Here is a 23,860-nt window from a genome sequence, read left to right as displayed (position 1 = left end):
TCATTTGGTGATATTTGGAGTGCATTCTAATCCATAAAACTCAAAAATCATGAATTTCAAATTTTCATCAATCTTGGCACCAAGTTAGTCGAGCACAGGCAAACCATTGGACCCTAATCTTGTGTTGAAATTACAAACTTAGGTTTGTATTGAAAACTCCACTTGTTGCTACAAAGTGTGGTCCGTAGCATGATTTTCTTCACGTGTTTCTAAAAGTTGTGGCTTATAGATGGCAGAACCACGAGTTGTGGCTTATGGCAACAAAGAATGTCTTAAGGTTATCATCTAAAGATGTAGAATGTAGACAAACATGGTGGTAGCCATGCTTTATGGAATCAGGGGATAGAGTTTCTCTAATGAATGTGTATATCTAACTTTGCAAATACTTGATTGCGAATTGATAATAAACAAATATGTGAACATCTAGTTGATGCATCAATTAAAACCATGAAATATCTAAATGTAACATGGTGGGTGTATTGGACCACAAATATCACCTTGTATTCGTTCTGAAAATGAGATTGACTCATTTCTAATTTTTCTAGTGATGGTTTTAATATCAACTTTCCTTTGTGAACGTATAGTACATGAGAACTCATTGGTCTGAAGAAGTTTGTTAATTATATTTTGAACTCTTAAATGGATGTCCACATGAGTTTTCAACTATTTTTCGTATCATGATATATCTAGGATGACCCAACCAATCATGCCAAACAAGAAATTCATTTCTATTTGTAAGCTTCTGGCTTACAATGACATGCGTCTCAATTGCATTAATACATGTGTAGTACAAGCCATAAGGAAAGACTGATAATTTCTCCAATACACATTTTTTTATTCGACTCAATTCGAGTGATATAAAGATATTCAATATCTCATTCATTGTTTGTCTTAATATGATATCAGTTAGATGAATATCATTGAAACTTAATAAATTTCTATTAAATATAGGAAAATAAAATGCATTTTTAATATGCAATCTTGTACCTCTTAGTAGAAGTACAATAGCTCTTTTGGAGCCTTAAATTATATTTGTAGTACTAGAAATAGTACTAACATTAACTTATCGCATTACCAAACAAGAGAAAAATTTATTACTCTTGAGAATTGTATTAGTTGTTGCACTATTAGTAAGACACATATCCTCATCATTAGTGTTAATGCCAACATTCATTTTTCATATAAACATAAATATCAATGAGATTTTTTTTTCAACACTCTCATAACATTAAGGTGATCAATGCTTCCATTTGGTTTGGCAGAGAAAATAATAATATCAAGATGAGTAGCATCCATATGGTCATAATCAGAATCACCATCTTTATAAGTAAAGTGTGTTTCTATCTTCTTCTTATTATTTGTAAGATGCTTTGGTGTACGACAAGTACAATTGAACTGACCTCCATAATGATAATATATACTTTCATCTTATTTGTCAATATTTTCAAATTTTCATGTTCCTCTTTTTCACATTATTGTGCCACTTTCGGTGAAAAAATATGTCTTTGAAATTTCCTTTATAACTATGTCCATAATCAATATCACGATCATGAAAATATAGATCAAATATTGTTGCATTCACTTCTGGGAATTTAGCATAACTAATTGGACATGTTTCATGATCTTCTATCAAAATCTCATTGCTTTATTCAGCCACACAAAGACATGAAATAAGTTTATAATATTTATTTATGCATTCACTTTTGGGAATGAAGCAAAACTAATTGAGTGGATCTCATGCTTTTTCATCAAAAGCTTCACTGTTTTGTTCAGCCATACAAATGCATGAAATAAATTTATAATATTTGTGAAATATTTTTTTCACAATATTGTTGTTGCAACAACAAATTCGTTGCTCATATGCTTTATTTATTTCTTTAATGGTATCACCAAGACCAATTCCATTTAAATGTATTTCAACATTTAAAATCTAATACAAGTAATTCTTACTTATAATATCAAGGGTCACAAATTCAAGATTTGCAACATTGCACGTGTTTAGAATTAGCACATATAATAATAATAATAATAATAATAATAATAATAATAATAATAACAACAACAACAACAACAAAAATCACCATCATAATAAAAATAAAAATAAATAATAATAATAATAAAACGGATATGAAATTTGATAAATTCAAACAATTCTTATCACAAGAATGAAAATATAAGATAAAATTGTAAAGGAATAAAGAATTATAAAAAACTTGGATTGAGACACGTAGAACATTGTCCTTAGAGAGAAAATGCTTCCACTAACGCTCAGTTTGTTGGAGTATCGTGCTGATAACGTGATATAAAATAAAGCTAATAATAGAGGAGAGAAGAAAATGAAGAATAGAGATCCAGAAAATGAGGAGCAACTTTTCTGTGTATCTTATTATTGATAGGAAAAATCCTAATTTATGGATACAACATATAACCCATAAATTATACAAATCAAATAGTCAATACAAATATTTACATAAACGAATCATATCAGTGTCAATCATATCAATCATACGAGTAATTGTATAAAATCAATAAACAATCATTAATTCATAACACTACTTTAAAAATAAGTTAGTTTTTAATAATTTATTAAATGATCAATTAGTTAAAATTTATAAAAAGATTAAATTAAGAAATAAATAGTATAGGCAAATTGTTTTAAAAATAAAATAAATAGATAAAAAATAAAATAAATTTTATACACACGTAACGATAAAATAAATATAAATAAAAATAAATCTGAAAATAAAAAAATAAATAAAAAAACTTTTATGTGAAAAATATAAATAAAAATGAAAGAGTAATTAAAAAATATTAAATGACTAAAGAAACAAACTTTGGTGACATTTGTCAACCAAACAAAATGAAAATTTACTAGTATTTTTTTTATATATTATAATAGATAATTGTTTTGTAGAGAAAATATGTATTAATTTATTGAATTGTTTTTAATTTATGTGTAAGAAGTACTTTTAAGAAAAGAATGAGTTTACTCAAAAAATAATTTGTATATTTTCACTATCAATTTCTCTTTCAAGGAACAAGGTGGTTAATTAATATTAATGAATTTGAGAGCAAATTCAATTTTGAAATTCCCTCGAAAAATAAGTAAAGATTTCTCCCTCCCAAACTCTTTTCATGCTTTCGTTATTGCCTCTGTAGTGCCTCAGTCATCAGCTCTGTTACTTCCTCTATCGCCCCCTATTGTGTGGTGAGGCCATTTTCGTTGTCGCCTTTGTTCCGATGTTTCTTCATCACGTTAGAGCTTCTATTATCGCCTCTTGATAGGCATTTTACATGGTATGTTCCCTAACCTTAAGGCCACACCTGGAATTTTTATATGTTCGGTTCGGAGAGGATGAGCATAGGAAAATTATTGTCGAAGGTATTTTTTTGACAGCAAATAAAAAAATTAGTAATTGACGTCGCCTGAGAGATTCAAACTCTCGCGGGGAGACCCCATGTACTTAGCAGGCACACACCTTAACCACTCGGCCAAAGCGACTTCGTTGTGACTTTGGTGCTAATGGTTTTTCTTTGGTGAACATTCACAAGTTGGGATGATTCCAAAAAAATCATGAATTCAGATTATTCTTTTTGTGAATTTGAATCGACTTTATGGATACGCGATTTTTGTTTAATCTTTGAAACAAGGTTGTGTATAGTTTGGTTTCAGGTTAGGATTATAATTCATGTTCTTGGGAAATATTGTTGTTATCAATCTTCTCAATCGGTCATAATTCAAATTTCTTATTGTCTTTGTTCCTTTATCATATTACTTTTCAGGAAGTTTTGGAAGAGCAATGAAGGAGAGACTTTAGTTAATTTTAATGTGTTAGTCGTTGTAGTATAGTGGTGAGTATTCCCGCTTGTCACGCGGGTGGCCCGGGTTCGATCCCCGGCAACGGCGATTTATGTTTTTGCTACCTTTTAATGTGGTGTCATTTGCACTTTCTTCTCCAAAAGTGAGATTCCAATTGCTACCTTGTTTGACCCATCTACTCGCCTACCTCTGTGGTTCTCTAAAGAAGATTTTGCAACCTATGCATCTTTATATGAAAATCTGAAGAAACTTTATCATTTAATTTTCTTATTCATAATGTCATTGGGGGTTGGTATTGCGGTCTTTGGAACATTTAAAATTCAATGCAAATCATGTCGAGTGTTGTGTGAGAGAGCTAGGATGGACCTTTTTTATAATTTCCTACCGTGTGATTTAAATCTTTGTTGCATTATTTAACTTGAATGTAAATTTCGTTCTATTAAGGGTTACTTTTGAAAAGTTGCATGTTGTAAATTGCTTTTTTGCCAATCTTTTTTCTGAACCTTGTCTACAGGGAGGACTTTTACTCTTGGAATTTTTGGAAACTACCACCTCCTACTATAGATATTTGAAAGGTTCCCATGAATTTTTTTGGCTCAATTATGATCGTCGGATACGGATGTGCGCAGGCTATGCTGCTCCAAGAATTATACGGGTAAATTTATCAGTTCGACGTAACTACTTTGAGTAGGATTAGGTTTTAGTAATTAGATACTTGATATATTTTGTATAGTTTTAACACAAGTGTTTGCTTTATTTTAATCAGAAACTTCATAGGGATATCTTTATATTTGTTCTAGCATAATATGTTCAATATTTCCCCTGGAACTGAAGTATTGAAGATAGTAATTTGAGTGATTTTATTGTATTGTTGAATGTTTTCACCATTCCATGTGTTTAATCGTGCATGCTACTTCATTATTTTAGTTTTTTTTGCTAATACAGGTTATATATATATATATATATATATATATATATATATATATATATATATATATATATATATATATATATATATATGTGTGTGTGTGTGTGTGTATGTGTGTGTGTGTGTATGTATCTGAGTCCAACAAGAACCACCTTATTATGTTGTTGACATGTACACTAAATTGATTGATTAGAACTCATAATTTGGTGGATGGAACTCTTTTGAGATAGCAGAATGGAGCTTTTCCCTGTTTGATACAAGAATATCTTTTATGTGATGGTATCTTGAAGAGTTATACAACGTGGACCTGGCATAACGAAGTTGTACACCTTTCAACCTTATTTGAAAGTCAAGAGTTTAATCCATATTGTGAGGATTGCATGGAAGATATGATTGAAGATATTGGACAAGAAAATTTTCGACGAGCACACGTGTATGGTTCATTGAAAGATGATTAAGAAAATACTTTATATCCTGGTTGTACGAGTTTCACTCGTTTGTCAGCGACACTAAGATTATTTAACATTAAAGCCAAAAATGGGTGGATTGATAAAAGTTTTAGTGAGTTACTAGAACTATTGCATCTAATGCTCCTAGAGGGTAATACATTGCCAACCCGTCATTATGAGGTGAAAAAGATACTCATAAAATAATTTGTATATTTTCACTATCAATTTCTCTTTCAAGGAACAAGGTGGTTAATTAATATTAATGAATTTGAGAGAAAATTCAATTTTGAAATTCCCTCGAAAAATAAGTAAAGATTTCTCCCTCCCAAACCCTTTTCATGCTTTCGTTATTGCCTCTGTAGTGCCTCAGTCATCAGCTCTGTTACTTCCTCTATCGCCCCCTATTGTGTGGTGAGGCCATTTTCGTCGTCGCCTTTGTTCCGATGTTTCTTCATCGTCGACGTTAGAGCTTCTATTATCGCCTCTTGACAGGCATTTTACATGGTATGTTCCCTAACCTTAAGGCCACACCTTTCGGTGTTGGAATTTTTATATGTTCGGTTCGGAGAGGATGAGCATAGGAAAATTATTGTCGAAGGTATTTTTTTGACAGCAAATAAAAAAAATTAGTAATCGACGTCGCCTGAGAGATTCGAACTCTCGCGGGGAGACCCCATGTACTTAGCAGGCACACGCCTTAACCACTCGGCCAAAGCGACTTCATTGTGGCTTTAATGTTAATGGTTTTTCCTTAGTGAACATCCACAAGTTGGGATGATTCCAAAAAGATCATGAATTTATATTATTCTTTTTGTGAATTTGAATCGACTTTATGGATACACAATTTTTGTTTAATCTTTGAAACAAGGTTGTGTATAGTTTGGTTGCAGGTTAGGATTATAATTCATGTTCTTGGACAATATTGTTGTTATCAATCTTCTCTCTCGGTCATAATTCAAATTTCTTAGTTTGTTCCTTTATCATATTACTTTTGTAGGGAGTGTGGGAAGGGCTATGAAGGAGAGGCTTTAGTTAATTTTAATGTGTTGGTCGTTGTAGTATAGTGGTGAGTATTCCTGCCTGTCACACGGGTGACCAAGGTTCGATCCCCGACAACGGCGATTTCCTACTGTGAGATTTAAATCTTTGTTGCATTATTTTGCTTGAATGTAAATTTCGTTCTATTAAGGATTACTTCGAGTGATATAAAAATATTCAATATCTCCTTCATTGTTTGTCTTAATATGATATCCATTTAGATGAGTATCCTTGAAACTTAATAAGTTTCCATTAGATTTAGGAAAATAAAATGCATTTTTAATATGTAATCTTGTACCTCTTGGTAGAAGTACAATAGCTCTTTTAGAGCCTTCAATTATATTAGTAGTACGAGAAATAATATTGACTTATTGCATTACCAAACAAGAGAAAAAATTTATTACTCTTGAGAATTGTATGACTTGTTACACTATGAATAAGGCACATATCCTCATCATTAGTGTTAGTGCCAACATTCATTTTTCATATAAACATAAATATCAATATGAGTTTTTTTTTTCAACACTCTCATAACCAATTAGGTGATCAATGCTTCCATTTGATTTAGCAAAGAAAATAATAATATCAAGATGAGTAGCATCCATATGGCCATAATCAGAATCACCATCTTTATAAGCAAAGTGTGTTTCTATATTCTTCACATTATTTGTAAAATGTTTTGGTGTACGACAAATACAACTCAACTGGTCTTTACTACCGTAATGATAATATATACTTTCATCTTATTTGTCAATATTTTCAAATTTTTCTCTTCCCTTTTTCACATTATTATGCCACTTCTTGTGACAAAATATGTCTAAGAAATTTTCTTTATAACCATGTTCATAATCAATATCATGATCATGAAAATATAGATCAAATATTGTTGCATTCACTTCTGAGAATGAAGTAGAACCAATTGGACATGTTTCATGATTTTCTATCAAAAGCTCATTGCTTTGTTCAGCCCCACAAAGGCATGAAATAAGTTCATAATATTGATTGCTACATTCACTTATGGGAATGGAGCAGAACCAATTGAGTGGATCTCATGATTTCTCATCAAAAGCTTTATTGCATTGAGTTATATATTATATTGAAATGAAATGCATATGTATATATTATTGTTAAAATAAAATATAGGAATATTGAGAACTTTGGTCTCGTGCAAAAGTAATGTCCACACATAATCAACTTAAACAAAAATACAAACATAATGTAAGATTGATGTTAACATTTTGAAACAAAAATAAATGCAGGTATTGTTATTAATGTAGACATTAAATTTATAATAACTAATTGTTGATAGGTACACACATTTTATTTTGTTTTTGTTTAAAATGTACATTGAGTTATATATTATATTGAAATGAAATGCATGTGTACATATTGTTGTTTAAATAAAATATAGGAATATTGAGAACTTTGGTCTCATGCAAAATTAATGTCCACACATGAATAATAAACTTAAACAAAAATGCAAACATAATGTAAGATTGATGTTAACATTTTTAAACAAAAATAAATGCAGATATTGTTATCAATGTAGACATTTAATTTATAATAACTAATTCTTGTTGATCAAACAAAGAAAGTGTGAAATGTAGATGAGAGAAGTAAATGTATCTTTTGAATTAAGTGTCAAATATGAAGATAAGTAAATGTATCTTTTGAATATTTTAATCCGAATAAGTTGAATCATGAAAGCATATTGGTGATGAAACAATAAATGAAGCAATTGAAATATGTGGACTAGTGCAATGATAATTATCTTAAGCAGTGCAAATAATAAGGAAAAATATTTATACAAACGTGCACCATATTCGGATATCAAGAGAGATTAATGAATTACGTCAATAGGTGAATTCCAATCAATTGAATCATCAAAATGTTTATTCCGAACAATTCAAATTAATGGAACAGTTCAATTATCTAGATCAGTGGTGCAATGATGATTATCTGGAGTAGTGCAAATAATAATTACAAAAATTTATACAAACATTTATTCAGATTTTGTATTCATTATTTATAAGACGTTATGAAAATATATTTAAAAAAATTTCATTGGAAGTTGTGTAGGGTTTCTTGAGCAGTGATAAATTTAGATTTCCAATGCAGTGATAAATTTATATTTTCATTGGAAGTTGTGCAGGTTTCATTGAACGTAAGATTTATTGATAGAGTAAGTTATTGCATTAAATGTTCTTAAATAGTAATTTATGTTTCCCGTGCTATTAAATGGTCTTGAATAGTAATTTTATTTTTCACATGCTATTAAATGGTCTTGAATAGTAATTTATGTTTCTCATGCTACTGATTTGAAGAGATCGAAACATCCAGAGGTTTCATTGATGAAATTTTACCATCTAGTTGCATTAAATGGTCTTAAATAGTAATTTATGTTTCCCATGCTATTAAATGGTCTTCAATAATAATTTATGTTTTCCATGCTACTGATTTGAAGAGATCGAAACATCCAGAGGTTTCATTGAAGAAACTTTACCATCTAGTGTTGAAGAAACTTAACTAAGCAAATCATTCATCTTTTCAAAAAAATCCAAAGTATTCAGTTTCAAGAACTTGCTTCAGAACCTCATCTGCATCCTAAGTATAATATTTATTGAACAATAACATCGTCATATAAACCAAACAAATTATATATACACAAAATCCATATAAAAAAAATTCATGAATAACGTACAGATCCAACAACAGATCCTTCAAGTTTAACCTCGTAGACCCACATGTGAGGAACACCATTGGAACACCACCAGGAGGATGGGTTGGCTCACAAAACAAAAATGATTAGAATCAATCTCAAAAAATGGAAAAATAATAAAAATCAAACCTTTTAAAAATAAAACCTCTTAATAATGATTTTTCATCCTTCTGCTTGAGAACTTCGTTTTGGATCTTCAAAAATCTTTGATCTTCTTTTTAATAGAAGAAAACATGAAAGAATAGAGGAAAAGAAGAAGCTTCAAAGAGAAGTTGAGAGTGTGAGGAAGAAAGAGTAGAGGAGAGAGAACGAAGACAAGAAGTGTATCAGAGTGGTAGGTGAGTGTGTGAGTGGTGCTGAAGCTTCTGGAAAAAACTTGAGAACCTGAAAAACAAAACAAAAATTATGAAAACGAAATAGAAACACACAAAAATACATTCAAACAACAACACAAACAACAATACATATGCAAGATGAAGAAGAAACTAAAAAAACACTCGAAAGTTATTACCATTTCTTCACCTAATAATAGGTCTTCGAAACTCCTGAAAAACACCTTCAAACAACGAAAAACACCTTCAAACACCTTGAAATTCCCTCGAAAAATAAGTAAAGATTTCTCCCTCCCAAACCCTTTTCATGCTTTCGTTATTGCCTCTGTAGTGCCTCAGTCATCAGCTCTGTTACTTCCTCTATCGCCCCCTATTGTGTGGTGAGGCCATTTTCGTCGTCGCCTTTGTTCCGATGTTTCTTCATCGTCGACGTTAGAGCTTCTATTATCGCCTCTTGACAGGCATTTTACATGGTATGTTCCCTAACCTTAAGGCCACACCTTTCGGTGTTGGAATTTTTATATGTTCGGTTTGGAGAGGATGAGCATAGGAAAATTATTGTCGAAGGTATTTTTTTGACAGCAAATAAAAAAAATTAGTAATCGACGTCGCCTGAGAGATTCGAACTCTCTGGGAGACCCCATGTACTTAGCAGGCACACGCCTTAACCACTCGGCCAAAGCGACTTCTTTGTGACTTTGGTGCTAATGGTTTTTCTTTGGTGAACATTCACAAGTTGGGATGATTCCAAAAAAACCATGAATTCAGATTATTCTTTTTGTAAATTTGAATCGACTTTATGGATACGCGATTTTTGTTTAATCTTTGAAACAAGGTTGTGTATAGTTTGGTTTCAGGTTAGGATTATAATTCATGTTCTTGGGAAATATTGTTGTTATCAATCTTCTCAATCGGTCATAATTCAAATTTCTTATTGTCTTTGTTCCTTTATCATATTACTTTTCAGGAAGTTTTGGAAGAGCAATGAAGGAGAGACTTTAGTTAATTTTAATGTGTTGGTCGTTGTAGTATAGTGGTGAGTATTCCCGCCTGTCACGCGGGTGGCCCGGTTTCGATCCCTGGCAACGGCGATTTATGCTTTTGCTACCTTTTAATGTGGTGTCATTTGCACTTTCTTCTCCAAAAGTGAGATTCCAATTGCTACCTTGTTTGACCCATCTACTCGCCTACCTCTGTGGTTCTCTAAAGAAGATTTTGCAACCTATGCATCTTTATATGAAAATCTGAAGAAACTTTATCATTTAATTTTCCTATTCATAATGTCATTGGGGGTTGGTATTGCGGTCTTTGGAACATTTAAAATTCAATGCAAATCATGTCGAGTGTTGTGCGAGAGAGCTAGGATGGACCTTTTTTATAATTTCCTACCGTGTGATTTAAATCTTTGTTGCATTATTTAACTTGAATGTAAATTTCGTTCTATTAAGGGTTACTTTTGAAAAGTTGCCTGTTGTAAATTGCTTTTTTTCCAATCTTTTTTCTGAACCTTGTCTACAGGGAGGACTTTTACTCTTGGAATTTTTGGAAACTACCACCTCCTACTATAGATATTTGAAAGGTTCCCATGAATTTTTTTGGCTCAATTATGATCGTCGGATACGGATGTGCGCAGGCTATGCTGCTCCAAGAATTATACGGGTAAATTTATCAACTCGACGTAACTACTTTGAGTAGGATTAGGTTTTAGTAATTAGATACTTGATATATTTTGTATAGTTTTAACACAAGTGTTTGCTTTATTTTAATCAGAAACTTCATAGGGATATCTTTATATTTGTTCTAGCATAATATGTTCAATATTTCCCCTGGAACTGAAGTATTGAAGATAGTAATTTGAGTGATTTTATTGTATTGTTGAATGTTTTCACCATTCCATGTGTTTAATCGTGCATGCTACTTCATTGTTTTAGTTTTTTTGCTAATACAGGTTATATATATATATATATATATATATATATATATATATATATTTATATGTGTGTGTGTATGTATTTGAGTCCAACAAGAACCACCTTATTATGTTGTTGACATGTACACTAAATTGATTGATTGGAACTCATAATTTGGTGGATGGAACTCTTTTGAGATAGCAGAATGGAGCTTTTCCCTGTTTGATACGAGAATATCTTTTATGTGATGGTATCTTGAAGAGTTATACAACGTGGATCTGGCATAACGAAGTTGTACACCTTTCAACCTTATCTGAAAGTCAAGAGTTTAATCCATATTGTGAGGATTGCATGGAAGATATGATTGAAGATATTGGACAAGAAAATTTTCGACGAGCACACGTGTATGGTTCATTGAAAGATGATTAAGAAAATACTTTATATCCTGGTTGTACGAGTTTCACTCGTTTGTCAGCGACACTAAGATTATTTAACATTAAAGCCAAAAATGGGTGGATTGATAAAAGTTTTAGTGAGTTACTAGAACTATTGCATCTAATGCTCCTAGAGGGTAATACATTGCCAACCCGTCATTATGAGGTGAAAAAGATACTATGGTATCTTCCAATCATACCTCAATTTAAGCATTTATTTGCTAATGTTGTTGATGCTAAAAACCTTATGTGGCATGCAAATGGAAGAAAAAGTGATGGATTGTTACGACATGCAGCTGATTCACGCTTTGCTTGCTACTTATGCTAATTTAAGTAGCAAGCATAGTTCATGGCCAGTTTTGCTGATCATTTATAACTTGTCTTATTGGTTGGCTATGAAGAGAAAATACATGATGTTATCTATGATGATATTTGGACCAAAGAAATCTGAAAATGATATTGATGTTTATCTAAATCTGTTGATAGAAGATTTGAGATTATTATGGGATGAAGGAGTTGAAATGTTTGATGCATATGGAAAAGTGAATTTTAATTTGCAAGCTCTCTTATTTTGCACCAATAATGAATTTCCAGCTTATGGAAATTTGAGCGGTTATAGTGTGAAATGACATTATGCTTGTCCAATATGTGAAGAAAACACAAGTTATCATCAACTAAAACATGGGAGGAAGACTTGTTACATTGGCCACCGAAGGTTTTTGAGACGTAATCACCCATATCGTCGACTGAAAAAAGCTTTCAATGGATGTCAAGAGGAAAAAATCCAATCACCACCCTTAACTAGAGAACAAGTTTATGAGCGTGTGTGCTAAGTAAATGTTGCATTTGGGAAAACAGAAGAAAGTTCTTGGCAAAAGCATTTGGAAGAAGAAATATGTATTCTTTGATCTCCCATTGGACAAAATTAGATGTCAGATATTGCATAGATGTCATGCATGTGGAGAAGAATGTTTGTGATAGTATAATTGGAACATTGTTAAATATCAAAGGGAAAACAAATGATGATGTTAATTCTTGTAAAGATCTAGTTGAGATGGATCTTCGTTTGGAGTTACAGCCAAAATCCCGTGATAAATGGACATATTTAGCTTATGCCTATCATACTCTGTCTAAACTTGAGAAAATAAGTTTTTATGACAGTCTACGAGAAATGAAAGTACTATAAGGATACTATTCAAATATTAAAAGTTTTATCTTAATGAAAGATTTGAAACTTGTTGGTTTAAAATCTCATGATTGTCATGTTCTCATCCAACAACTTCTCCTAGTGGCTATTCGTGGCATGTTACCTAAAAGTGTTAGACATGTTATCATTCGTCTTTGCATGTTTTTTAATAGTATTTTTCAAAAAGTAATTGAGCTTGCCACATTGGATGACTTGGAAAATGAAGTTATCGTTACCTTGTGTCAATTTGAGATGTATTTTCCTCCTTCATTTTTTGACATCATGGTTCGTTTAATAGTTCATCTAGTAAGGGAAATTAAAATATGTGGACCAGTATTTTTAAGACGAATGTACCCAGTTGAGAGATACATAAAAAATTGAAGAGGTATGTGAAAAATCCATATCGTCCAGAAGTATCAATTATTGAGAGGTATATAGCTGAAAAAGCAATTCAAGACGATGTTGTCAAGCTTCTATGTATTTGGAAAATACAAAGAAAAGTCTCCTTGTGAGATGTATGGCATAGACGAGCAAACATGAGAATCATTTGTTCAAAGTCGACTGGATCCCTTTTGGGAGGTATATTTCTTTATTCACACTTCAAATATTAAATATACACACACAAAAACACACACACACACACACACACACACACACATATATATATATATGTAATGAAATTAACCATTTACATATTATTATTTCAACAGGAAAACAGAAAGAAAGTACAAGCTATACAAAGCAAAAATGAAACACCACACAAGCTTTCTCGTGGAGGATATCTTTTGCTGGAGCAAAGAATAATGAAAGAAAAGCTAAAAGAACAAATGGATTCAACAGGTTCGAATGAAGGACCTCTCAATCCTCCATCCCCTCATAACCGACATGAGAAATGGAAGTTGGCTCGTACTAAACTAGGAGGGCAAATGACATATGAGAAATAAAAAATTATTGTTGAAAGAATTATAAGTTAGTAACATATTCTGCCTTAACAATTTATTTTGTTTTGTGTTATGAGTAACATATTATTTTTACAGGATTCTCGTGTAGAGCAAAGTACACAAGGAAATTTTGTTCCCTAGGGTCGTCAAGATATATTGACCACTACTCTAGGTACTGAAGAGCACCTTGGTCGTGTACGTATTGCTGGTTATGATGTGGGTGTGAGACAATACTTTGGAAGTTATCAACAGCAAAAGATCACACAAATAGGGCCTATCACACTTGAGATGATAGAGCACTTGACTCGGGCGATAAAGGCACGAATTGCTGAAGAATTAAGGCAAGGATTTGATCAACGATGGGAGTCCATGTCCTAGCAACATAATGTGGTACAAGAAGACGATGGAGAGGAGGTCACAGAGACAAATATCTCAAACAGGTGTAAGTTGTATGTTGGAGAGGTCCCTCCTCGTTTAGTTGCCATTGGGAGATTATATCCAAGGGGGTCAACCATGCACACTTTGCAAATGTCGAATGATTTGGCTAAAGTGGTAGTTGAAGATATTAGAGATCTCACAACTCTAGTTTTAGTGCCTCTGTTTTAGTTTAATTAGAAAACTAATAAATTTTTCCTAAGTATTTTGAACCTTTAATATTTTTGTGACCGAAAGAACATTGATGGCATTCCTCCTCATAATTATTCTTAAAGAAAGACACTAAAATTATATTTTACATTATTACCCATAAATACAAGGGTTCATCCTTTATTATATACTCAACAAGATAAGTTTGTTATGTTTAAACACATCATATTGTAGAATTGCTACAAATCCATGGTTGTAAAAGGTTGAAAGTTTATAACTTGATGGTATAAGCCAACCCTATGAAAAACTAGTTCATCTTTATAAAGGAGAATTAATCATTGACTTGAGCAAATAATATTTTAATTGGCTTCCAAAGGGATTGTGTGTATCTATCCACTTTCAAACTTCTCCAAGCATAAGTATATTGTAATTATCACAAATATCAAAACCAAATACTCAACCACATGATTCATTGAGAGAGTAAAGAGCACAATTGAGAAAAAATATTTTTTTTGTTTACTTAGACCAATTTATGGAGACACAAAGGCATATAAATTCAAAGATATATTAAAGGAAGTATGACTATCTCTTGTATCATTATTTTATATTTTATACTTTTACTAACTTGAACATCAAAAACCTTAAGTAAGTAGACCTTCATTTGATACTTAAATGTTACCACCAAAGCTTATTGCTGACACATAATTTCATCTTTTTTTTTTGTTTTATTTCTTTCTCTTCATCTTTGAATTTCCCTACATTTGTTTGGTATTATTCATCAATGGAGAACAAAATCCTTGAGATCAATTCAAAAAATCAAGATTAAATAAGTTGAATTGAGTTTTGGAATAATCGTTCATTGTTTTGAGTTTGTTCTCTAATTTTTATTTTGTTCTTTAGGATTGTTAATCATGTTTACATATTTATATATATATAATCTTTCGATGACTGACTCCTATATGAAATATATAAACTCAATAATGATATCAAAGTTAATGGTTGAAGATGACCGACAACAAGAAATAATTTAAGTGTGACTCAAAGTCCCACATGTCAAATGACTTATATGTGTGAGGCTAATGTTATATATATATATAGAATCATAATCTCTCTCGATGAGCAATTCATATATGAGAAAATAACGTATCAATTGTGTATGGCTTCTTTTCGGTCCTCAAAAACATTACTCGCAAAACACTAAACAAGGATATGATACAGTTCTCCAATGTTGAACAAAATTTGCATGCAGTTTACAACCTCTTTTGGAAGTGTTCATGGTACATGAAGAGCTTTTCTTGTTGAAAAACTATTTCATAGCCATGTAGACTCCAACCTTGGGACACTTTTCTTTGTCTTTCTCATTCAAATTGACCTCTCCTGCCACAGTTATGGAAAACTTCCTTCCCAACTTCTGTTGAATAAGAGCGCCTACCCTGCAATTACTGCTGAGTCGAGCCTTTAACAATGTCCAAGGAAACAATGCATGCTGAGCACCAATCGTTACACCAGTAGTCTCATCATCTGCAAGGTCATACTTCACCTCTGCTGCAATTGCAGTCTTCGTCAGAGGGTTCACTTCAAAGTAACAGCAACCTTTCAACGTTTGAAAATAGTCATGCCTGCATAATTAGCACCCCCCAAACTTCAGCATGCACACTCATTTCGTCTGAACAAAGAAACATAAGAATACTGAGCACAAAACCATTAACCCTGCACATTGCAGAGGTATCTCAAGTTTAATAAGTTGGAAAGATTTCATCTTTATTGTCTTGGAGATCATGGAATACTCATCTAAATGAATGTACTGCATACATGTACCTAAAGTAAAGATGGTAAGTGGTGTTCCTCATTTACCTTACCTATCCAAACAGGACATGTTTTAAGGTGTTAATATCAAACCTCTCTACTTTAACTTTAATCACAAATTTGATATTACTTGAGATTTTCTGATAAATTTAGCCTCTGTTGTAGGATACTCACAAGGTCACGGAAGCAACAAGGTAGGGAGTGTTGAGGCTCAACCCAGCATTGAGACTGTTAGTTGTCCTTGTTGCTGATATGTCATAGGCAAGATTAGCTCCCAGTGAGAGAATTCTGGTTCCTATAAGACCAGAGAGGTTTGCTACAGGGCTATATCCTTTTTCTGCGTCTCCCAATAATCCAATACTTGCACTAAACCCACTGAATCTACTCAGGTGTCGAAGTTCCAACTGCAATCAAAATGATTTTGATCCCAAAACTAGTTAGCTGCAATGAAAAATGAAGACTCAGTTATTGAAGATCAAATTATTTATGGTACCTTCCCAGAGTCAGGTATGTTACATGCGAAAAGGCCCTTTAGTCCATGCACAAGTTCTTCTACTCCAACACACACACACACCATCAAACACAGTGTAATCAGATATGAAATTCCATAGCTTTTTCAGGGTTGAGATATTCACAATTTCACATCACATTACATCTTTGAGTAGGTTTTAAAGAAAAAACAAGAGGGTTTGAGCTGATGTATATTACCTTCACAAGAGAGATCTAAATTCCAATTGAAGAATCTGTAGTTGAAGTGAATCGGTGTTTGTTGACAATAGTCCTTATGAAGAACATCTAACATGAATGCAGAGTGAATGTTAATGAAAGATTAAAATGAAAACAAGAAGTAAAACAATTAGCAGAAAGAAGTGTGTAAAACCTCTGGCCTTCTTTCCAATATCAAAATATAAGCCTGGACCCTGGTTCATTTTGCCATGAAGAGTGAATACAAGTCAATTATAGTCATTGTTTATTGGGAAGGAAAGGGGTGAAGAGTACGCTTGGGTTCTGCATCAAGCGATGTTTCCTCTTGTGAGAAAGGACAAACATTGGAACACCACAAAGCGAAATTTCCATCCATCAAATTGTAACTATCGTTTACAACTGAACAGAGAAAGGGGGTTTAAACTGTTTATGTAAGAAATCATTATTGATTGCTTCGATCTTAAGCTGACTTCACTTATTAGGGTTTTGGTACATTTTTGGAAACATTTATTTAACCCAAAATCATTATTCAAGCTCCGTAACTTCCGTCGCATTTAGAGTGGTACAAATCCCTCGCATTTTCAAATTTCAATTTTCTCCAAACATAACCTTTTATTATTGTAATTGATCACATTTGGATCAGTTATTGATTGAGTTCAAGGTAAGGAATGTGGAAATTTTCGTAGGGGCAACTTTTTGAATTTTCGTTGGACTACTATTCTAGTTAGAACTGTTGCCTCAAATTTCATATAAGAAATGTTCGAGTCTTTCACTGATAAAAGCTAACATTAACATCCAACATTTTGTTTATCCAAAAATATTTCATACAAGAAAAAGAAAGAGAAAAAAAAAATACTTTTTTTTATCAACAAAAGAGAAATATTATAACAAATAAAAGTGACATAAAAAACCACGCAACAAAAGCACTGCCACAGAGAAAAATGTATAAAAAACACCACAACAATTAACTAAATAGATAAAAAGAAGATGAGAGGAGATGAAAATGAAATGAAAAAAAATAATAATGTAACAAGTTCGTAATAATTATGATTCTCAGGTGGGACTCACCAATTTGACCGAGAATTAACCCGTTTCCGATTTGACTATAGTGTAAAACTAGTATCAAATTAATTAGTAGGTGAATTTGGTAAAATCAGTCCGATAAATAGTAAACATTAATTCAACAATTTTTTTTTAAGAAAATCATTATTAAAAGTATAAATAATTTTAATTTTTAAAAATATAAAAAAATAAAGTATTACTACTTTTTTAATTCTACATCTAAACTTATTATGATTATTATTATTATTATTATTATTATTATTATTATTAATTATTGGTTTTATATTTGAAGTTTACTTCAAGTATGTATAAGATTTAATCAATAATAAAGTTCGGAAAGGAAGAAAAAAAGTTTTAGATTTAGGTTGTGTTCTCATCTAGGTGATTACTGTACATGGATGATGGGAAGCGATGAATGTAGGGAATTTTTGTGTTTCTTTTTATTGATTTAAAAGCGAAGAAAAGTGACGATTTGAGGGATTGTGGGTCTGCTTTCACCTCATTATTTTATCTGAAAAAAATTAAGCATGGTGCTGCCTTTCGAGGAGGAGTTCTGGAATTGAAATGAAGAGCACAATGCAGATTCTTGAGGAGAGCTTCTTCCCTACCACTATGATGCACTTTTCCTTTCTTTGTTTTTACTTGAATACCACTATCATGCATTTTCCTTTCTTTCTCTTCGTTTAAACACTCTGTTGGACTTGCTACCTTTCCACCACCACGATTTGTTGAGAAGAGGCACGGTGGCAAGCACGACAGAGGTTGACGGCTCGCCGGACAGGTCATGGTGTGGCGGAGTTGACGTGGTGGATCCGTTGGAATGGGTGTTAGGAATCCAAGTGTGAGTCTAAGTCCCACATTGACCAGAATTGAGAAAGTAAAGCACCATATAAGGATCAAGGCCTATAAACCCATTGCTTTAAGGTTTTCGGTTGAGAGTGGTGTCAATGTCTTATGTGGTTAGACTCAGGTCTCATTGGTGTTATATCTCCCTAGTGAAACCCCCTCTATAAAACCTAACAAGTGGTATCAGAGCCGATGGTTAAACACTGGCTCAGACGAGTGCAGTATGGTCCTACGGTACAAAAAAGGGCAGAAAATGAGTACTCGTGGTTGGGGATGCTTTCCCTGGAGGGGGAGTGTACCAATGTGGTTGAAGGGACTCACTCTTGAGGGGGAGATTGTTAGGAATACAAGTATGAGTCTAAGTCCCACATTGACCAGAAATGAGAAAGTAGAGCATTATATAAGGATCAAGGCCCATAAACCCATTGCCTTAAGGTTTTGGGTTGAGAGTGGTGTTAATGCCTTATGTGGTTGGGCTCAGGTCTCATTGGTGTTGTATCTCCCCAGTGAAACCCCCCTCCTTATAAACCCAACAAGTGGTATTAGAGCGGATGGTTAAAAACTGGCTCAGACGAGTGCAGTATGGTCCTAGTATCGAGTGGTACAGAAAATGGCAGAAAAGGAGTACTCATGGTTGGGCAGCTTCCGCTGGAGGGGGAGTGTACCAATGTGGTTGAAGGGACTCACCCTTGAGGGGGAGATTGTTAGGAATCCAAGTGTGAGTCTAAGTCCCACATTGACCAGAATTGAGAAAGTAGAGCACCATATAAGGATCAAGACCCATAAACCCATTGTCTTAAGGTTTTGTGTTGAGAGTGGTGTCAATGCCTTATGTGGTTGGGCTCAGATCTCATTGGTGTTGTTCTCCCCAGTGAAACCCCTTCTGTAAAACCTGACAATGGGATGTATTTTTTTGTTGTTTTCGTAGACAAGCATGGAACCTGTTAAGTTTTTTTGGAACCGATTCCAAAACTGTTTGAACTCTGTTTAACCGGTTCTGTTTGTTTTTAGAACCTGTTCCATTTCACCTTCCATGCATGCATGAACGCCTTATAACAGGCGAGGAATCCCATCATTGATATCATCTGTCATTGACCCATACGAAGCATTTTCCAATCCAATAAACGAAAACGACTCTTGTTGATGTTTATCAAAGTCATCATCATCACGAAGCACATTTGAATTGCTACCTATACTTCTGGTAGCACATTTGAATTGCTAATAACCCATTCCAGCTTCACTATTAGCATGACCATTACAATGCCTCGAGCTTCCACCGAGTGCATTATCCACAGCTAAAGTTAAAAACACCATTCATTGTATTTATGTGGTAGGAATCGATACGCATTTTGGTTGGTGAAGGGCTTCACAGCAGCATGAATGGTGTGGTTGGAAATGTTTTTTTACATTAAAATAATAAATTGTCTAAACCAAATAAATTTTAGTTATTTTTTTTAATTAATAAATATTTAAAATATTTTTATTTATGATAATAATATATGAGAAACTAATTACAACTTATCTAAATATCATTTTATTATACTTTTTTAACATCAAGGACAATTAGATCATTCTACATTTTTATTTATTAAATTTAATTTTTTTTAGTCACATCAGTCAAATCTTTCACAAAATTTCACAAAAATTACTCTCAAAATCCATTCCAATATCACCTCTAAATCCTTAAGAAAGAACAACATAAATATCACCTTCTAATCAACCCAAATCAATCATCTTCATCTCCCTCAAATCATCACCCACAAAAAACACACCCTTAGTTATGGATAAATGAATTTTGAAAAGAGGATAGAAAATATAATGAGTTTAACTCCCTCTAACATAACATAATATTAACAAGTAAAATCAAAATCTGATGTTCATTAACAAAATATTAACATGCGAGAACAAACCAAAATCCGTATACATAATTAAGAAAACCTATGTTAAAATTATTGAAATTATATGTGGCAGCATGTATTCCGACGTATTATTCTAGTCAATATGATCATTAGACATATCATCTAAAAATTAATATCGTTTGATTTGGAGAACGAATTTTATGAATTACTAAACTATAAATTATAAAGACGAAATTTATATAAATTTTGAAGAAAGAAAAAATTTCAATTTCACGTGTAAAAGTAAGTATAGAAATTAAAAACATACGTGTCCCAACAAATTTTGCGTCAGAGTTATCCAAGTTGAACGGATCGTCTAACACATTTACTTCTTCCTTTAAATGTGTGGAAACTTTAAAATTCAAATATTTCGTGTGAATCCACCAAATTTCATTTGTCATGTTAATCCTAAAAATTAATATTAGGGTTCTTAAAAGAAGAAATCACTTTCAAATCGTAAAGAGTTCCAACCTATAATCACAATCGTTTCGATAACAATTATAGCACCAAGAATTTCAACCAAAATTTGTATTAATACCAAGATAAAAAGAAAATTTTCCTATATATTCTCTTCTACTACTTCCAAAAATAGCCGCAAAAATAACACAAATAGATTACCATAAATAGCCTTATCCTTGTTGCATTTAACATAGTCAATCGTAGAAGACTTCCAAACAATTATCACAATTTTAAAAGCTTTACGAACATCAATATTGACACTAAAAGTCTTTAAAATTACAAATTTTTTAATATTATTCTCTATCGTACATTTAGAAATATTCTCAGTCATTCGTATTCATTCTATAATAAAATTTACTTTTTAGAGTTGATATTGATAGGGTTAATAAATTTTTGAAAACTTCTCATTCTCCAAACACTCCGTATAACACGAATACATATATCTGGAACTTGAATACTTAGGCAATTATTAAGTAAGAACCTACACAGAAGAAATAATATAACTATTATCAAATAAACATTTAAACGTACCTTAGAACCAATTGGAAGGTTGCCACCAAAAGAAGAGATTATTAGCTCTTTGAATATTATAACATCCATAGGTAAGTAATCAAATGTGTCATAACGTTTTTCAAGAGACTATTATAATATTACACAATCACGAAATGTAAATTCTATAAAAAAAGAATCCTAATTTGAATAATTAAGCTTGCATATATATATTTGAAAAAAAAAAGGAATAAAATACACGCATTGTTGATTATATATATATAATATCAACCTAACACATATTGTTACTTTTGTATATATATAATAGATTGATGTATAGTTTTCAACTAAGGGACTTCACTTATGGTTCATTCCATGAATGGAACTTATGAGAAACATACAAACCAAAGGAAAAAGCCACAATAGCAGCTGTAACAACTCCCTTGTTTCTCATCAGAACCTCCATTAGAGTTCTTGATAAGTGTTTTTGCTCCCTCTTCCTTGTTAAGTTCTGAGAATAATCATATATGTTATGTGTATCTTTATTTCCTCTTTCTTCATTCTCGCTGTCATGTCCATGGCCAACATAATCCTCATTCACAGCATCGTGTTCCTCAGTTTCAGTTTCTTCTGCCCTATTTGAAGCTTTCTCTCTGCCACTTTCTCTATTCTCTTGTGAAGCTCGCTTGGGAACGTGCACGTGAAGGATTTCACTGTCAAAGTTTCCGGATACGTTCTCCAAATCTGCATCTGCTGGCACTGCAAATTTCAGCTCAAAGTGAACACGTTTCTGTTCATTTGTATACCTTTCGCCTTTCACAATTATGCAGCCACCGGAGGTATCAACTTGAAGACTCACCTCCTCCTTCTTGAAGTCTGAAATAAGATCGCAAATGTAACAATCATTTTTCTTGCTAGTTCAGTAATTGTGATGTAATGAGAAAACAAAAGCATGATGAGTTGTTTGAATACCGGGAAGATCTACGAGAAGAAAATGGCCTGAATCATCGTCTGTCCATCCTGAATTAGGTACGATCTCTTCAGCCTCTGGTGCTTGTGATGATGAATTTGTTCTTGTTCCAACCCTTCTGGAGCTTCTACTTGTCTCACTGGCCATTGAGAATGAGTTCAAACCTTCAAATTCCGATGATGTTTTTGTGTCTCAAAGATGTGACAGCGATTAATAATTTGTTGGAAAGCCAGAGGAAAGGTAAATGTTCTTATACGATTATTAGCAATTCCCTGATATGACGAAATTGGATGCCTTGCTTCACATTGTTATTCCATGCTTGTACCGCAAGACCGTGTAATGTGACATGCAAAAGCAATACCTTTCTTGGCTTATTATAACTCATAATATTTAATGTTCCATCAAATTTTAGATTACCAATAAACATTTATTTTAGGAATTTAAGTTCAGATAAGTCTTTAATTAAGTTGGATAAAAATGAGTAGAGAAAGACCCATAAATTTTTTTTAAGGTCTTAAATTGAAAGTATGGTCTAGTTTATCAGTTTGTTGACTTAATGTTGATTTTTTTTCATCTCTCGGGTAAACTCATTTATTTGGTCTTGAATCTTTTCTTCTACTACAAAGAAAATGTTCCATTGACAACCAATTTTACTCATCAAAAATTGTTATCGACCAATTTAGATATCAATTTATAAAATAAAAAATTATTGATTACTAAAAAAGTTACTAATATAAATCAAAAATTATAATTGACCGCTAAAGTAGTCACTAATTAATTAGGGACTAATTCAGAAACTAATTCCTTAGGTAGCAAAAACCTTGATAATATCTAGTTTGACCAATTTCTTTTGGTAATTAAAACTTTGGTATCTAAATTTTAGAAACAATTTAAAGACCAATTATAATTTTTTATTTATAATAGTGACTATTTTAGTAACTAATAATTTTTTATTTTATAATTTAATATATAAATTGGTGACTATAATAACTAACAACTAATCACTAAAATTGATTGTTAATAAGACATTTTCTTGTAGTGTCAAGAAACCTACAACACATCTTAAAAGAAAGAAAAGTATACAAGTTAAGACCCATTATTTATACTCATTCATGAAAATTATTTGTAATCGTATTTTAAAGTTTATATATAAAGTTTGTATTCGTATTGAGAACCAAGTACTACGTTTCGATTGTGACCCGATCCACTTGGCCTCTGTCATCGAACAACTAATGTCATATGCAACAATATCCCCCTCAGCAATTGTCCTACTAGAAATTCCA

At 32.3% G+C, this 23,860-nt stretch overlaps 2 protein-coding genes and 5 non-coding genes across 8 annotated transcripts; 2 read left to right on the top strand and 5 right to left on the bottom strand.

The window, feature by feature from the left end:
• Window positions 1–3,420: 3,420 nt before the first annotated feature.
• TRNAS-GCU lies at window positions 3,421–3,502 on the bottom strand. Its single transcript has one exon. It is a non-coding gene; the product is annotated as a tRNA-Ser (tRNA).
• Window positions 3,503–3,835: 333 nt separating this feature from the next.
• TRNAD-GUC lies at window positions 3,836–3,907 on the top strand. Its single transcript has one exon. It is a non-coding gene; the product is annotated as a tRNA-Asp (tRNA).
• Window positions 3,908–5,834: 1,927 nt separating this feature from the next.
• On the bottom strand, window positions 5,835–5,916 carry TRNAS-GCU. Its single transcript has one exon. It is a non-coding gene; the product is annotated as a tRNA-Ser (tRNA).
• Window positions 5,917–9,892: 3,976 nt separating this feature from the next.
• Window positions 9,893–9,972, bottom strand: TRNAS-GCU. Its single transcript has one exon. It is a non-coding gene; the product is annotated as a tRNA-Ser (tRNA).
• A 333-nt stretch (window positions 9,973–10,305) lies between these two features.
• Window positions 10,306–10,377, top strand: TRNAD-GUC. The gene has a single exon. It is a non-coding gene; the product is annotated as a tRNA-Asp (tRNA).
• A 5,062-nt stretch (window positions 10,378–15,439) lies between these two features.
• LOC114164380 (mitochondrial outer membrane protein porin 1-like) lies at window positions 15,440–17,319 on the bottom strand. Of its 2 annotated transcripts, none has more exons than XM_028049031.1 (5): window positions 17,029–17,318; window positions 16,857–16,943; window positions 16,642–16,700; window positions 16,323–16,552; window positions 15,440–15,961 (listed from the first exon to the last, which is right to left on the bottom strand). In XM_028049031.1, the coding sequence occupies exons 1-5, from the start codon at window positions 17,075–17,077 to the stop codon at window positions 15,649–15,651; spliced, it is 738 nt and encodes a 245-aa protein (XP_027904832.1). In that variant the 5' UTR covers window positions 17,078–17,318; the 3' UTR covers window positions 15,440–15,648. The 2 variants fall into 2 exon arrangements, with proteins under 2 accessions (XP_027904832.1, XP_027904833.1); XM_028049032.1 differs by having other exon boundaries at window positions 15,681–16,008; window positions 17,029–17,319.
• A 4,529-nt stretch (window positions 17,320–21,848) lies between these two features.
• LOC114164374 lies at window positions 21,849–22,820 on the bottom strand. The gene is made up of 2 exons (XM_028049023.1): window positions 22,580–22,820; window positions 21,849–22,483 (listed from the first exon to the last, which is right to left on the bottom strand). The coding sequence occupies exons 1-2, from the start codon at window positions 22,722–22,724 to the stop codon at window positions 21,969–21,971; spliced, it is 660 nt and encodes a 219-aa protein (XP_027904824.1). The 5' UTR covers window positions 22,725–22,820; the 3' UTR covers window positions 21,849–21,968.
• Between the last annotated feature and the right edge of the window lie 1,040 nt (window positions 22,821–23,860).

Source organism: Vigna unguiculata, chromosome 9 (assembly GCF_004118075.2).
Source record: "Vigna unguiculata cultivar IT97K-499-35 chromosome 9, ASM411807v1, whole genome shotgun sequence".
NCBI classification, from domain to species: Eukaryota; Viridiplantae; Streptophyta; class Magnoliopsida; order Fabales; family Fabaceae; genus Vigna; species Vigna unguiculata.
Note: the sequence above shows the minus strand (reverse complement) of the source record. Positions and strands in the feature narration are given on the sequence as shown.

Excerpts from the sequence above, each read along its gene's own strand:
- LOC114164380 (XM_028049031.1), bottom strand. The coding sequence starts at position 17,077 with ATGAACCAGGGTCCAGGCTTATATTTTGATATTGGAAAGAAGGCCAGA. Across the intron at positions 16,553-16,641 it reads ACATACCTGACTCTGGGAAG|TTGGAACTTCGACACCTGAG; the intron begins GTACCATAAATA and ends TTTTGATTGCAG. Across the intron at positions 15,962-16,322 it reads CTTGTTGCTTCCGTGACCTT|GCATGACTATTTTCAAACGT; the intron begins GTGAGTATCCTA and ends CTAATTATGCAG.
- LOC114164374 (XM_028049023.1), bottom strand. The coding sequence starts at position 22,724 with ATGGCCAGTGAGACAAGTAGAAGCTCCAGAAGGGTTGGAACAAGAACA. Across the intron at positions 22,484-22,579 it reads TCTTCTCGTAGATCTTCCCG|ACTTCAAGAAGGAGGAGGTG; the intron begins GTATTCAAACAA and ends ATCTTATTTCAG.